Source organism: Lontra canadensis, unplaced genomic scaffold (genome assembly GCF_010015895.1).
Source record: "Lontra canadensis isolate GAN:19392208 unplaced genomic scaffold, GSC_riverotter_1.0 scaffold117, whole genome shotgun sequence".
Taxonomy (NCBI): Eukaryota; Metazoa; Chordata; class Mammalia; order Carnivora; family Mustelidae; genus Lontra; species Lontra canadensis.
In genome coordinates, this window is record NW_022631111.1 from 1,465,726 (window position 1) to 1,482,219 (window position 16,494).

At 56.5% G+C, this 16,494-nt stretch overlaps 1 protein-coding gene across 1 annotated transcript; it reads right to left on the minus strand.

The window, feature by feature from the left end:
- Positions 1-718: 718 nt before the first annotated feature.
- On the minus strand, positions 719-6,397 carry EN1 (engrailed homeobox 1). The gene is made up of 2 exons (XM_032840914.1): positions 4,989-6,397; positions 719-1,809 (listed from the first exon to the last, which is right to left on the minus strand). Exons 1-2 carry the CDS (start codon positions 5,842-5,844, stop codon positions 1,493-1,495), a joined length of 1,173 nt encoding a protein of 390 aa, XP_032696805.1. The 5' UTR covers positions 5,845-6,397; the 3' UTR covers positions 719-1,492.
- Positions 6,398-16,494: the final 10,097 nt, after the last annotated feature.

A 16,494-nucleotide genomic window follows, 5' to 3' on the forward strand; every position in this document is an offset into this window, starting at 1 on the left:
TGTGGGACCAGGAGATCTGGGCCAGGAGAGGCTCCATGTGTCGCAGGGGACCTGCTGCTTCACCAGCGGAATCACTTCTCCAAACTGAGAGCGGTAGAGGCCGGGCAGCTGAGAGACCAGGCCCAGAGGCCTCAACCGAAGAGCCCCTCGCCCTCATGGGCAGCCCAGCACTACAGGGCTCCCCTTGCCTCTGCCCAGCCTTGGCAAGGCCTTCCACTTCTGGAGGGGAAAGCCTCCAGCAACACGAGGGCCAGGTTGTTAGGGGAGGAAGGAAAGAAAAGGGAAAGGTGCAGGCTGAAGCAAGGAGCGGAGCATGGTTGAAAAAGAGGAGGCCAAAGCCAGGCTGGGCCTGACCAGGCACAGGGAGCAGCCAGACAGTCCCGGCAATGTTTCCGAAGTCAGGACTGGGGCTGGTTGGGGGTGGGGGGAGTTGTTTTGTTTTGTTTGCCTTGGGCTCCTTTGCACGCCATCGGAGAGCAGGCATGGGCCTCCGGACCCTCCAGACCCGGACCCACCCGGCACTGGGCCGCCTCTATCGCCGCGCTCTCCTCTTGCCCTCGGTATTCGTTGTGCGGTGATCGGAAGGCCGGCCGGCCGCGCGGGGCTCGCCGCCGATGAGTTCGCGGTGCGCGCGGGAGCACGGGGCCCTCCTGTGCCCTGTGCCCACGCCCTTCCCGAGCCCGCAAGGAGGAGGGCCGCCAGCGGCTCGTGAGCACAGTGTACACTTTATTTCAGACTACAGGTTTCTGAACATAATAAAATCTTTGGCTTGTAGCGGCGGTTCAGTCTCGCAGTCTGTGGGGTCGTATTTCTCAACAAGTCTCCGGAAAACGAAAGGGGAGCAGGACGGACAGACCGACAGAAGGGGCTTGGGAGGTGGGGGAGAGGCGAAGGGCAGACACGCGAGGAAAACACACTCTCACGCACACAAAGAAAAGTCCCAGAGAAACGAGGGCCAGCGATGCGGGGCGGGAGGCACCAGAGAAGCGACAACATTCAAAAGAAAAAGGCAACGAAAACGAAACTGGGCCGGGGGCAGCGAGGCAGAGGTCGGGGATAAAATAATTATAATAATTATAATAATTATAACAATAATAATAAAGGAGATTAATAAAAAGTCCAGCAAATAAAGATCGCTACACATATTTCTTTTCCTTACCTGAAATTAAATATATACAAGGTCGTAAGCGGTTTGGCTAGATAGAGCTTTAAGGAGTTCGCAGTTTCCGCCCCTTATACTGTGAATAGAGAATAGATCTTATTTTTCGATAGCACCTGTCCGAGTCTTTCTCCCTTTTTTAAAAATGGTTCGTTCAAACGTGACTCTCCATTCTGAGAATCTGTCTTCCCTGTTGCTCCCTCCCTCCTGTGCGCGGATTCTTTCTCCCCCGGCGTGGTACCGGCCAGGCGTCGGCGGCGGTGGCTGCGGTGGCGATGCCAGGAGGGGGCGCGGGCGCGGCGGCCGGACCGCGCTGCCCCAGCCGGCTGGCGGCTACTCGCTCTCGTCTTTGTCCTGGACCGTGGTGGTCGAGTGGTTGTACAGTCCCTGCGCCATGAGGTGCAGCGCCAGGCCGTTCTTGATGCCTGTAGCTTTCTTGATCTTGGCGCGCTTGTTCTGGAACCAGATCTTGATCTGGGACTCGTTGAGGCTGAGCTCCTGGGCAAGGGTCTGCCGCCGCTGCTCCGTGATGTAGCGGTTCGCCTGGAACTCCGCCTTGAGTCTCTGCAGCTGCTCGGCCGTGAACGCCGTCCGCGGCCGCTTGTCCTCCTTCTCGTTCTTCTTCTTCTTCAGCTTCCTGGTGCGCGGACCTGCATCGGCGGAGAGGGCCGGGTGGTGGGGTGGTGGGGTGGTGGGGTGGGGGGTGGGGTGGGGATGGAGGGCAGAGGGGAAGGGGGTGGGGAGAGGGCAGAAGAAGCCGTGAGAATTGCAGAGCCGAGCGAGGATCGCGCCCCGCGCTTCCGGGGCCATAGCCGAGGCCCTGCTGAGTCCCTGGCTCCCTCCCTCCCGCGGGCCCCGAGATCAATTGCCTGGCTGTTGGGATCGCCGACTTCCCTTCTGGGGGGCCAGAAGGGGCGCGGAGGAAAACTGGCCCTGCTTGTCCGTGCACCCCACGCCCCAATTCGGAACAAGAGAGCCCCGCGCCACGCTTAAATCCCATAATCCAAGATGGAGAGACATTTGGAGACCCATCCGGTGGATCCCAGAGTTGGAGGTCAGGGGTCTGCTGTCTTCACAGCCCTGGAATAAAAAGAGGCTCAAGCGAAGACCAGCGAAGACACCGGGCAGGAGTGCTCTGAGGGAACTGCCAGCCTGCAAACTAATCCTCCTTTCCCCCTCCAGAAGTGCACCTACGCCCAGCACTTCGGATAAGACCCCATCTGCTTGTAGCAATTGACCCTAGAAAACATGGGGATAGAGAAGGGGCTGTGAGGGGCTTCCTAGATCTGAAGTCTTTGGTGTATGTTCTCTCTGCTCCTCCTTTCTCTTTGGCCTAAAGGAAGGCCTTTTTAGGAGCCCAGGGAGACACTGACCCTCTCCTTCTATGAAGGGGGAACAAGGCTTTCACCCAGTTGCACACCTTACCAACATGACCCTGGCCCCCAGGGTTCTCTGCCTTTCCCCTTGGATAGTGCCAGTAAGAAAGAGGACTTCCCATTCCCCCACCCAGTTGTACAGGCAAGGTCTCCCTTCTGGCTCTTTTCAACACACAACGCTACAGTTTCAGGACTGAAAAGTCTGTTTAACAAAAACAGGCCATATCTGCTTCCACTGCCCATCTATGACATTTGCAAGGGGACTACATCCGTCCTCCTCCCCATTCATGAGCAAAATACAGGCAGAGGGAGAGACATAGAGGGACAATACGGACACAAACCTGTGCTTTGCCCCATGATGGTTATGGGAGGAGGCCCCAGCAAACCTCCCCAAGAAGGTGAGGTCTCTCCCAAAACCTAGTCGGGAAAGAGAGCTACTGTGAGGACCAGTCCTGGAGAGAGGAGGGGGTAAGAGGAGGCAGCCTTCAAAGCCTGCACCTCTGTTTCCGCAGCCCCAGCCCCAAGCCTTCCATCATTCACTTGGTGGGCCCTGTCTTGGTTATGGGAGCTTCCTGAGCCAAGTTAAGTCCTTGTGGGGCCTTTTCATATCTGAAACTGTCTGGAAAGAAGGGTCTTCACCAGCATCTCCAACCCTGGCAACAGAGGGGCAAGCTGGGCTGCAGTCTCCCAGGGAAGGCCAGCGCCTGGGGTCACCAACTGTCCTATGACAAAAGAGTCTAGGCCTGGCTGACTGCAGTGACTCAGGTCTGGGCTGAGGTTCACCTCCCTGAACTCCCCAGTTGGGAGGAGCCGTCCTCTGCCTCCCCAGGCACGTTAAGAGGGAAAGCAGCCAAGAACAAAAGACAAGGCCCGCTGCTGAGCTCTGTGCAGAGAGGACTGAGAGGTGGGGTGGGGGGAAGGACGGCCTCAGTTTAGATTAGTAATTAGCTGAGCGAACAGAGATGGCCCAGGAAATATGCCCATCTCCGGAAAGGCCCCGCTGTGCGTTGTGCATCCCAGACTTTGTGAAGAGTGTTGTTGTGTACGTGTGTGCAGAGGCACGGACACTTGTAATAAAATCGTAGCCTCCTGGCCAGCCTGAGCCGCACAGCCTGACAGCTCAATCACTCTATCCATCAGGCGAGTCAATCAAAGCAGCTTTTCGGAGGTTCAGGGAGCCCGACGTGTCAATAACGGGGCTCGAGATGGCGGGGGCTGATAGCGCGCATCGATCCGCGCCCGGCCGGCAACCGTGGGGAGGCTAGACACCAGCCGGAGTCAAGCGGCAGCGCATGGCTACGCTGTGCTCGGCCTCCTACCGAACCTGGGTGCCCGGAACAGCAATTGTAGGCCAGAATCCCTGCCGCCCTCCTCGCCGCGCCCATCGGTGCCTCTCGGCCACTGCAGCCCCGGGAGGCGGGCAGGCCCCAGCCTCCTCTCCTGGGGCCTAGGGCTGTCCCAGCGCAGGTTTTTCGGCCTCGGGGTTTCCAAGCGCGAGGGACACGCGGGGAAAAGACCAAAGGAGGTCTAGAAAAACAATCTACAGCAGACAAGAATCTGCTAACTGGCAGATACGGGGAAGAAAGGAGTGAAAGAAGGAAGGGACAGGGCCGAAAGGATGTGCGAGCCGCGCCAAAGGAGAAGCTGCCGGGGAGGTTGCCAGTCATGCCCCGTGCCCCCGCTATCTAGCCAGAGCCTGACCGGTCTCCTCTCCGCTCCCACTGTCTGTGAGCCCTATGGAACCAGGAGCTAGGGACTCTAGGCACCGATCGTTCTGGCAACCATCTTTCCCTGGATTCTACCCACCCGGGGCAGACTCTAGCTTACCCGGCCTGGGGAAGAGGCACAGCGACGACCAAAGGCTATCCTCTCTTTCTATGTGCCCTCCAATCTATCTCTCTGTAAATGAACTGGCCTTAGAAAATATCGAGATGGTGTTTGTGTTTGTAAATATCGAGAAGGTGACGATTATTTCTCTGATCTGAGCCTGGCTCCTCGGCCTCTGCACGACCAGGCTGGCAGGATATCAGACCCAGATCACTAGGCCCACCTTCCCGCCGGCTCTAAACACCCCCTCTCCCCGGAAGAAAAATCAATGGCTGATTGTGTGTGTGTGTGTGTGTGTGTGTGTGTGTGTGTGTTTTCTTAGAATAATAAAGGTAATACACAAAGAAGGCCCGAGGGGCTCGGAGTGCAAAACCTAAGGATCGAGACTCGAGCTTCCTGTGCCAGGAGCTGTAGCCAGCCTCTCGAGTGGTGGCCACAGAGGCCAGGAGCGCAGAACTGGGGGCACACCGGGCTGCGACTGGGACCGAGGTGAGGAGGAGAAAGCAGGCGTGAGAGAAGAGAGCCCCCAAGGCCGGGTCGGCTCTCCCCAGCACGGCGGCGGCTAAGAGTTCTGGGGCTGTCCGCGGGTCCAAAAGTTACGGCGCAGCCCGGGGTTAGGTACTCACCGGAGGACGGGCGATCCGAGTAGCGCGTGCAGTACACCCAAGCGGGCCATACGAGGGGCTGCTGCGAATCAGTTTTGACTACGGGCCCGCCGTTGGCTGAGCCCATAAGCAGGATGGCGGGGTTGCCGTGCTCCGGGTACTTGGCACCCTGCGCACTGGGGCTCCCCACGCCGCCTCCACTGCCGCCGCCGCTGTCCGAAGGCTTGGCCGCCGCCGCCGCCGCCGCCGCCGCCGCGGCCACAGCCGCCGCCGCCGCCGCTGCCGCCGCCGGGTTCCCGGCTTTAGACGCACCCGCACCGCCGCCGGCTGCTGGCGGAGAGCCGTCGGGTGGGCCACAGTTTACGTCCGGGGCGCATAGGAGCGAGGCGGCGCCGGGCGCCCGCGTGCCCAGCGGGTGGACAGGGTCTCTACCTGCGCCGGTCTGGCCTCTGTCACGCTCGACCCGGCCTCCTCCTGCGCCTCCTCCGGCCGCCGCCGCCACCAGGAGCTGCGGCGGCGGCTGCTCCTTTTTGCAGCCGAAGTCCGGCCTCAGGATGTTGTCGATGAAAAAGTTGGTGGTGCGGTGTAGCTGGGCCGCGGGCTGCGGCTGGTGAGCAGGCGCCGCGAGATGCTGCGGCGGCGGCGGGGGCGGGGGGTGCGGGGGGAGGTGCGGGTGGTGGGCCAGGGGCGGCAGGCAGGGCGCCGCGGGCGGCGAGGGGGGCGCGGGCTGCGGGGACACCGGCACGCTGTCTCCATCGCTGCTGCTGCTGCCGCTGGCGCCGGGGCTCAGGCTCAGGCTGCCCGGGGCCGCTGCCACCGCCGCCGCGCCGAGGCCCGAGTCGCGCTGACTTTTAGGTTCCGGCTGCTGTTCTTCCATGCTCGGCCGCCCCGCCGCCCCGGCCGCCGCGCCGGCCCCCGCCCCCCCCCGCCTCGCTCCCCACCCCACTTTGCCAGCGGCCCGTGGGGGTGCGCGGAGGAAGGAGGCCAGCGAAGCCCCAGCGAAGGCACGGGGCGGGTGCAGGAAAAAAAGCCCAGGCGTCTGGCCTGGATCGCTCGGTCTTATCGAGCAGATAGATCTTGCTGTCTCTCCCTCTCTCTAATTTGTAGACATCCAGATATGGAGACACTTGGCTATTTCTTTTTTTCTTTCTGCAACCAGATTCAATGATTTGTTTTAAATGGGGAGTAAGCCACGGCCAAAAAGGGGGGAAAAAAAGAAAAGAAAAAAGAAAGCAAGAAAAAAGGAAAAAAGCTCCAATAAATTTTTTTTCTTAAAGGGAAAAAATAGTCTTTAAAGTCTAGCCATCTTCCTAGGCAGTAGTGAGGGGTTTGACTTCCCCGAGTGTCACGCTCAGCTGTGCCCAGAGCGCGAGGCTGGCAGCGCCTTTAATCGCCTTTGCTTTTTTTTGCAGGGAGAGCGCGTCTCCGCCAGCGCCGGGGCTGCCTTTTTTTTTTTTTTTTTTTTTTTTTTTTTTTCCTCAAATCTCTGACAGCTCGGATCTTTGCACAAACTCTCTCGCTTAAAAAAAAAAAAAAATCACCCAGGCACACTTTTTGCCTTCAAACCGGAAGCACGTGAGTCAGGCCGCACGTGTGCGGGGCCAATGGCGAGCCAGGACTCGCGCTGACACCCGGGCCTCGGCCCAATGGGCGCGCGCGGGACTTTGCGGATAAATAATCCGGGGGCGGCGGCCGCCGGCGGAGAGGGGGCGCAGCGGCAAGGGCCCTGCGCCTCCGGCCCGCCCTCCCCCACCCGCGCCCCTCCCCCTCTTTCAAGGCAGGACCGAGGAAGGGGCAAAGGAGAGACCAGGGTGGGGTGGATTTCGGGGTGTAGGCAAATAGAGCAGCAACTCCATAAACAACTTGTTGGAGAAATGCAGGATTATGGGTGCGTGTGCGCCGGGCACAGGGTCAGGAAGCAAGGGCCTCGGCTCTTGTACATCCCTATGCCTAAGAAACTCAGCCTTTTATTTTCTTTTTCTTGTTATGAAGGGTGAAATGTCACGTGTGCGTATGTGTGTAAAGGGAGAGGGGTGAGACGAAGAGGGTCGGAGATGTGAAATAGACCTTGAGTTGGTTACTTTCAGAGAAGCCGTTTATTTTTTTCTTAAATAGCAAACTCCGGAGGCCAGCTGCGCCTAGCTAGCACCGGCTGTTTGTAGATTTTGCAGTGCATGCAGGCCAGCTGCATTGCATGTCCTTTCCGGAGTATTCGTACTCTGTCCTACCCTGTCCGGACCTTCGACAACCCCCGGGAGCTGTCCTGGCGCCATTAAGCCAAGCCCAGAGGGCGCGAGAGAGCCCGAGAGCCGGTCGCGCCGGGCGCCTGTTTTTAACCCTGGCCGCCGGAGTTGAAGCCATCCGGGCATCGTGGAGATGTTCTGGGAGGGCCCCTGGACTTAACAAGTCCAGTGCAGATGTGCGCGGGGCACGGCTTTTGGGTTCACGGCAACCTTCGGTTAGATTTTCCTGCAAAGTGAAATCAAACAAATGAAAGTTCTGCACCCTGTGTTTGCCCTAGCCAGCTGACGATGTGGACAACGAGTTTACCCCGATTGCCCAGATTTCTCTGGAATTGTTCCCGACTCCTTGGAGGCCTCTGGCTCTAGCCCTGCGTGTTCTTCCCAAGCTTTGGGGGGAGCACGGAGGCTCATGCCAATTCCACGTTCACGGAGACCCGCCTCCATTGCGCTGGGCTCTTTTTCGCTGTTTCCTGGTCGAGGCACCCTAAAAGTTTCCCCGTCGCTAAGGATGGGGGGTGGGGGGAGGTGAGACGCTGGACACCGGCAGGGTTTGACTGTCCAGCTGTTTTGGAGGGCCAGGCTCAGACTGTGTCCTGAAGCCTGCTGTACTGGAGAGTGGCTAGAAAGGCTCGGGCAACTTGGGCCTTCTTTGGGATGTTAGCTTGGAGCTCCAGTGAACCTGTTCTCCCTGACTGCCATCCTCAACTGGGACGTCGGAGAAAGAGTCTCTGGGGATACTGTCTTATAAGATAATACAAAATAACTCCCTTGTGCCCCTGAAAAGTCACAGAGGGTTAGGAGGAAAATAAAACGAAAACCGCAAAAGGCCAAACCACCGCAGGAGCCGAAGTTCCTCAGAGGCGCTGGTGGAGAGCGAGAGTTCGGATTGCTGGCTGGATCTTCCGGACAGCCAAGGGTCTTCCTATACTAACCCTATACTCGGGGTTCTCGCAGATCCTGGTTATACCTGACCAGCGGCCTGGGTCCGGAACCATTTTCAGAAGCGCTGCGCAAAGCAGGCCCCCGGTGATCTCCCCAACTCTCCCAAGCTGCCCGCCAACCCCACCTTGGAGTCTACCCGGTCCTTTTCAGTTATACACCCAAGGGCTCCCCGAAATCTCCTGGTGCCCCCACCTTTTTCTCGCCGAAATGGGGGTGGGATTTTATTTATATTTAAGTTCGCAAAATTGAAATCTTTATCCCGCAAGCGAGCGTGGGTACTTAATTAAATTCTAATTAGGACACTATCAATATCCTATTTAGCCGCGTAGCTTTTGTGCGCCGCGGTCCCTTTCAGCTCCGTAAATAGGGTCTCGACGCCTTATCTCGCCTGCAGGAGACGCCTCGAGAAGGGCTGCGGAAGATAATTTATAGGTTTTAATTACTCTTCATTCCGCCTGATCAGCTTGGCGTTCATCACAGGCCTGTGAATAAAACCCTGGTCAAAAGCTCTGTCACATCGCGCTGGCAAGACGCTTAATCAAAGTGAGCGGCCCCGCGCGCCGCGCGGCCCGGCTCTTCCACGTAATTTCCAGCCAGCTGATAAAGCCAGCTGAATAATGCGGCGGCCCTTTGGAGACACCATTTACAGAAATGACTTTATTGACGGCTTAACGTCGGTAATTCATTTTACCTTTCATGTAGTGGAGCCCGGATTTGTTACAGTAATGGGATGATAAATGCACCCGCGGCCCACGAGCTCCGGCTGGATTAGGCGGCGCTCCCGCGCGCTGCTTGGTCCCCCCCCCCACACCTCCCTCAGGCCAAGCCTGCGCCCCGGATGCTCAGCACCCAGCACCGTCAGCTCTCCCCGACCCCCACCCGGGCCCACGCCCTCCTCTCCTTCCTGAAAATGAACACACTATGCTAGCGGGTTGTGTCCTAGCAAGCCTGGAAGTGGAGTGTGTGTGTGCTGAGAGTGAGCAAATGTTAGCCGGGATGGGTGTGTGAGGGGTTCTGGAGGGCTTGGGGTGGGCTCAGCACTGGGCGTGTGGGTGAGGAAGTACCGGCTGGGTGAGTTGTGAGTCTGTGGGTAAAGGGGTTGCAATGTGGATGGAGCCCTATGTACTCGTTTGAATACGTTTGTGTGGCTGTGCGTTTGGGGTGTACTCCTTTCTGCCTTTGACAATTAAGGAGTTTCTTCCAACTTGATAGATATCCAGGTGGGGATGGCCAGAAGGTAGTCTGACAGGAAGCACATGGGAAATCTACAAGCAAGAGAACCTAGTCCCTTTCTCCAAATGCCCTCTGCTTCTGGGTCAAAGGTATGGAAGTTTGGAGGCACCCACTGTCGGTTTCCATTGCCTTCAAGTTCTGAGTTGTGCAGGTTCCCCAGGGCAAGAAGCTGCACAGGAGGTCACTGACCTAGCCACATCTGTGCAGTAGATAGTCCCCAGGCTCCGCTTCCATTCCCAGCCCACGTTCAGGTGGAGAATAAGGAAAAAGACTTTTTGTTTTAAATGCTGAAGGGGGGAACCCCTATAGTTTATTTCCCCACTCGAGGGAAGGAGGGAGCCCAAAGAGGCTTTCACTGGTGGTGGTGTGGGGGGTGGGGGAAGCAGAATAGAGAGAGACCCCCAATGCTACTGCCTCTCTCCCAGTCCCAGACTACTTCCTCCATTTTCTTCAATCCCTGCGGCTAATAGGGGCTTCCACTGAGCAAAAGGCACCTGGCCAAACAGACAGGAAGTATGTTTGTGTGTTTGGGGGGTGCTAGAGAAGTCTGAGGGTCATATAGCAGGAAGAGTGATGAGTGCTTTTCAAGGTGAAGGCTGAGAAATTATACCTTTGCCTCTCCTCTTCCCATTCTTACAAAAACCACTTATCAATTTGCAGAGTGGCCCATGGCCATGGGGGCCAAAGCCTGTATTTGTGTCTATTCGCTTATGTATGTGAGAACCACAAAGAGAGTCTATGAAAACGCTGATTGTGTGTCTGTGTATCTGTGTGTATGGCAGGAGGCTCGTGTATGCACACTTCAGCATGTACCCCCAAGTCTGCCCCACCAGCCATTCGGGTTCAGAGTTTGTGAGGGTTCAGGCGCGGGGTGTTCCAAAAAGAGAGATCTCCCACCAACCTGCATTTCTGCAGAATTTTGAATTTCGTTTAAGCAGAGACAAATGCCATGGTCCCACCTGCTTCCACCTCTTTTGAGGATGGGTGTGAGGAGAATTGTGAAGGAAACCCTCGCAGCCTGGCCAGGCATGTGCGCGATGGGCCGAGCGTGTTGCATGCACACGGTGGTAATCGCATTTCGAGTGTAGATCAGATGGCGGCGGGGCCTCGTGGCGCGGGACATGAATGAGTTGTCGCAACACAATAGCGTGCAGCCTTCCTACGGGGACTGGGTGACCAGCGGTTTTGTTGGGAGTGAATGCGAAGAGATTTCTGCTACAAGTGCCGCAGTATTATTATGAGCCAGAAGGTCAGACTATACATTGCAGGTCCCCAAAGCCTATAGACCTTGGGAAATGTGGGGCCTCGAGCCACGTCATTGTACCTGACAGTCCTTTCAATAGACTAATTCAATTAGCGCTCTTGGTTTTGGTCTTCATTTGGAGGCGATAATAATGTGGTGGGTGGGTGGGTGCAGGGGGATTCCTTGAGTATTGGTTAGGGATCCTAAGCAATTCTGCCCGAAGCTTGGCGCTTGGCGCGGGACTGGGGGAGGCGGGGGAAGGGCAAAAGCTGAAATGGGTGGGGGGTGCATGGGAGGCAAACCATGGAAAATAAAACGCTCTGTTGACTCTCAAAATTGGGGCGGCAGCTTTGTTTGTAAATGGCCCAGAAGACTGGGAGAGGGGGGTGAATTTTTTTTCTGTGTGCATGAAATACACCAGTAAATGTCCAGATTCCTCAAAATTTTAAAGAAAGAAATAGAGAAAGAGAGAGAGGAAGAAAGAAAAAAGAAAGAGAAGGAAAGAAAGGAAGGTGTCTGCTGTTGGAGATTGTCCCCTTTGGGGATTTCAGTATGTGGATTTCTGTCCCCACCATTCTGCCTTCCCATAGGGTCTTTTCCCTTTTATCCAAGGGAGCAGTAAACAGCACGGACCTTTTTTGTTCTAGAAATGGTTTGGTTTTGTTTGGGGATTTTTTTTTCCTCTCAAGCCTGATGGAGCTGAGAAATTTAAGCCCTTTCTTCGCTTGACTGCGAGAAATGGGGGAAACATTTCAGTGATTTCGTAAACTATGTCTGGTAGGCAGGATTCGGAAAGTGCTCCCAGGGCCCTGGCTTCATTATTGAGCCCTGCGGACTGCCTACGGGGCTGGCGCCGGGCGTCCTGGACGCCAGCGCTCTAACACCCGACTGGTGGCTGCTGGCGGGTTGAGGAGCCGGGTTAGGGCTACGCAGGGATGTTGGAGAGCCAGATGCAGGACCCCTAGGCTCCAACTACGGGGAAAGCCTTCCCCTTCTCCTCTGTATCCCCAAACCTCTCTGGAGCTGTACCACACAACTAGCCAGGCCCCTGGAGCCGAAGATTTTAGAGCTCACGGCTCCCAAAAGCAAGGGAACCACACACACTTGCACTATATTTTTTTTCTTCACTTTAATCAGACATCCTGCTTTTTTCTCCTTACATGGAATTCCACCCAAACACAAAAACTGAAACGCTAGTCGTTTATCGTCCCCCACAAAAATAGGAAAACAAGGAGTAAATTCAGCGTTTACGCTTGAATTCTTTTCTCTCCTTTATTTTGCTTTTCGTCCTTTCTCACCCCTCCCCCTCCCTAGCAGGTTCCCTGGAGCCCAGGCACCCTCAGGCCCAGGAGGGTCCCTGGCCCACTCCAGTCCCCACCTGTCCAAGTGGCGGCTCCCACCTCGATCCTGCTCGGCGCGGGTCCGAGTCCACACCGACTGGCCGTGTGCACGCCGGTGGGTACCAGTGTGGGAGGAAGGGAGGAGGGGCCAGCGCGGCTTCTGGGTTCTGCTGCCCCCCTCGGCTCAGTCCATGCTCCCCGGGAGGTCCGGACCCAACTTCAAAGTTGGGGACAAAAAAAAAATCGAGAAAAGAAGAAAAACCACAGCATCGAAGTCCTTTGCATAGGAATACCCCTGCAGTTCCAAACCCGCGTTCTTTCCGCTAGCCCCAGAGTAAACTGTCCTCCTTCTCCTTCCCTTGACTCTCATAGGGGTGAGAGGTGTCCCTGGGATCTTCTCCCACTGACCCGGGAAAAAGAAGAAGTCCGCGCACCCAGCTCTCGCTGCTCTGGCTCCTGGCCCGCGCCTTCCTGTCTCCCTCCCTGCCCCAGAGCGCCAGCCAGGCCGCGCCCTCCTTTCGTCCTTGGGGACGCAGCCTCCTGATCCTCAACTCGGGGAGGATGCTGGAAGCGCTCCGGGCTCCTGCCGAGGTCGGCACTGCGGGAGGCTGGCGGGGAGATGAGGGAGGGAAAAGTTTAGTCCGGAAGGGGAGCGGGCAGGCAAGAGAAGTCTCTAGAGCCTGGAATGGAGAGGGAAAGGGACAAGAACCTGGTGTCTGCCTCTACCCCAACCCTACCCCACCTCCTTTTTTCCTAGACTAGATCGCTTTCGGGTGAGGTGGGAGGGGAGGGGTCACTGCAGTGCCGAGGCCTTCCCGGGCCACCTTCTCTGTCCGCTTGCTCCCGCATTAACGGGAGAGGGAGAGTGTGCTCTGCGCGCGCGCGTGCGTGTTTGTACGTGACTGCGTGTGTGAGGCCTCACGTGAGTGCGTGTGCATGTGTGTCCGGGTGTGCACGGAAGGATTGTGTGCTCTTTCTGTGTCCCATTAACCCTCATGGGCTTGTGCTATGTTCGCGTGTGCAAATGTTGTGTGTGCATGGGTTCTGCACCGGTGTACGTGCCTGTGCATGTCCATGCGTGTAGAGTCTCCACGTGTGCGTTTTTGTGCAAGCTGGGAATGAGAGAACAACTCCCTTTACACAGGCTTTGGAAGTGCTGTATGTTAAGTCGCAAGCACCAGAGGGCTCTGAGCCCAAACCCAACAGCTCACCTCCCACCCCCATCCCCACCCTACATTCTCCCTTCCACCTCCCACCTTGGGGCGGGGTGGTGGGGGCTGTATTGGAACTATGCAAAGGCAGACTTTGAAGATTAAAACAGCTGCTGGTTTTCCCCTTCCCCTCCAAGAACCCCCTAAGCAGCTTGGAAGCCTTAAACGGTGACTAGGGGAAGGTGGGCACCACGTGACAAAGTCAAGCTCAAAGGGACCTCAGGGAGAGGATAGAACCAAAGCCCACTCCACAGATGCTGCAACTGAGACCTGGAGAAAGAGCGCACTAGGTCAGGGTCCCACAGAGGGCATCACTTGTTCCAGAGTTCGCCAAACCCAGCTCCCAGCCATGGGAGTTTGAGTTTTGCCCTGTGGCCTAAGTCCCAGATGAGAGCATAGGGTTGAGATAAGGGGTAGTGCTCTCCTTTTCCTGGATGCCAACCCGTTCCATTCACCTCTAAGTAAGGTTCACAATCTCCCCAATATGTGTGGGGGGCATGGGGGCCTAAGGCAGAATCTCTTGGGGCTGGGAATGCAGCGGGAGGCAAGGGGGAGACCCAATTTCTCCTTTGGTAGGGTCTCACTCCAGGCCCTTATGGTCCCCTCCCGCCGCAAGGGGTTAGCAGCTTCCTTTTCGTCCCCACTCACCATCAGAACTTTCCAGGCTTGAATGGGGGGGGGGGTCTACTGGCCTCACTTCCTGCCGGGGTTGGTGGGGGGCCGCAATGGGGCGTGGTGGTAGCAACCAACCCCAAAGCCATTCCAACGTCCCTCCCCTCCCACGCCATGGAAGCCAGTCCCAAAATTGTTATGCAAAGGAGTCAAGTATGTGATCTTCTGGTGATCAAAGCAGCAAAGCCAAATATTAGAGGAGAAGTCAATAATGGATGAGCAGATTAAGAAACCCAACTCTCGGACAATTACTGTCGCCATTGAAAAAGCGCCCTCTTCCCCTTATTCTCCCCCCACCCTCCAAATATAAAAGAAAAATTATGTGAAGGATAGGAGTTGGAGATGGTGGCTGAGAAAGGTGGCAGCTGAGCAGTATGCGTGAATGAGCCGGTGCACGCAGGAGTTTGTTAAGGGAAGATAACGCCCCCTAGGGGTGACCCTAATGGGTCCCGGTGTTTTCTATGGCCAAGCGGGCAGAGCCCTGCCCTCTGGACCCAATGCTCATCGACTCCTTAGCCAGGGGTGAGGCCTTTCTGAGCCGCAAAGCTAGAATCGGGGTTTCTAGGGATTTTCTTTTCAAACCACTCAGCACCCAACCTGAGCTCCCCCCCCCCACCACCGCTACACCCCTTACGGTCCCCTTTCTCGGGAGAGGGACCCTAGGCCAGCAGTTAGGGTTAGGAGCAGGGTCGAAGAAGCGTCGCGAATTCCCGGCTGGTTTTCCTGTGAGGAACGCGCCACCTGTCGGTGCTTTCGGAAAACTGCACCCGAATGGTGCTCAAGGGAAAAGAGGTTTGTGATTCAAGTCCCTGGATCCGCGGGAGAGAAATTTGGCCTCCTTCCTGTCAGCCAACCGGGGGCCGAGGAAAGACAACGGGATTCCGGGAAGGGATCCTTCTTGGTATCCCCTCGCCTCATGAGAGTCAAAGCTGGAGAGAAAAAAACCCCGAGGGGCTCTTTGCTCTGTGATTCGGAAAGCAGAAAATGCCTGAGACACAGTGGAATGCACGCCGCCATGCGAGTCAGGGCCTGAGTTCCTTTGACCGCTGTGTCTGCTGTGTGACCTTGAGCAGGCCCCTGGTTCTCTCTGAGCCTGTTTCTTTATTCTAACACCGAGGGAATTAGATTAGATTGATCCCCTCTCCACTCTGACCTTGAATCTAGCATTGAATCTCAGCCGTAAAAGTAGATACCTGTGTCTTTTCTTTCTAACTCTTAATAGATCCTGGATCTTTATATACCATTTATATCCTAATCTCTTGCACATATTTAATATATAGCTGCTTTGATTATATTACTGTGTTCTCTGTTGTCCAAAAATTTCCTTTGATGGGGGTAGGGACGTTTCTTGTCCCGAATTATCTTGATAAGTGTCCATTTACTAAAATCTTTTTTTTTTTTTTTTTAGAATCAACAAAACAAGAAAACTTTGTTCACTTTGCAGTGTGAACACGCTGGGGAGGACCCATGGGGAGGACCCGCGTCATGGGGCCAGCAAGTACATAATGGATACTAACGTGGGAGGCTTAGGCCAGAAGGCCCCGGATCCGGGTTAGTGTCCAAGAGAGGACTGAAGAAGAACGGAGGCTAGGCCATGGACACTCCGAGTCCACCCCCACCGCCGGGGGCATGCACCGGCCCCTACTCAGAGGCTCCCTCACGGACGGTGTCCAGAGAGCACAAAGGACAAGCATTAAGACCAGTGTCGGATAGCTCAAACCTCAAACCACTTCCCCTCGAACTCCCCATGAAATTAATGGAGTGCAAAAACGCGGGCAGGGGCGGGGAGGGGGCAATACTTTGCTGGAGTTACCGGGAGATCGCGTATAACTTCCGCTACGAGTTCCAAGTTTGTGCAGCTGGAGGAAAGCGCGGGTTCCGTGCGGTGGGACCTTTCGGCCAGGCCTGGCGCCCAAGCGTGGGGCAGCCTGGCCGAGTTAGGCGGGTTGGGCAGCCCCAACCGGTCCGCACCTGACGGAGCAGCAGACGGGGCCTTAGCGCTAACATGGTCTTCAGCTCCCCAAGCAGCTCCGCCGCTGGGCGGAGGCCGTGCGGCCCTTCCCCTGGGAATAAGAAACTGCCCTGGGGACAATCAGAGGAGCTGCCACTTTGAACCCTGGACCCTTTGCTTTCCGAATGGAGAGAATGTTTCTGATCTTTCCGTCTGTGAGTCCAGGAATCCTTCTGGGAGCGCCTGCTCCTCCTCGGAAGTGGTGAATTTCAGTGTCTTGAAAAGCCCAACGCAAGTGGGATTCAGGCTTGGGGTTAGTGTTCCTATTTAGAGATGGAAAAGTCGAGGTCGGGAGGTCGATCATTTGTCCTGTGACCGGCAGTCTGAACGCAACCTGAGGCCTGAAGGCTCGGGATTTTTCGATTTTTCGCCCGCACTCCGGAGTTCCGGTCCCACTCGTGGCCAGGGGTTTGGCGATTCTGGTTCCTGGCGCCGCCGGACTCACACTGCGTGTGACGGCGGCGCTTTCCCAGGCCTTCAGCCTTGACTCCTGGAATTCGGAACTTCGTCCTTTCTGGCTTGGTTTAGCTGTTCGGGGGTCAACCGCCTACCCACGAAGCCAGGTCGGCCTGGGAAATCGGGAGCTGCCTGGGTCTAGCGAAGCCGGCACACTGGGGCCTGTGGCGAGCCGG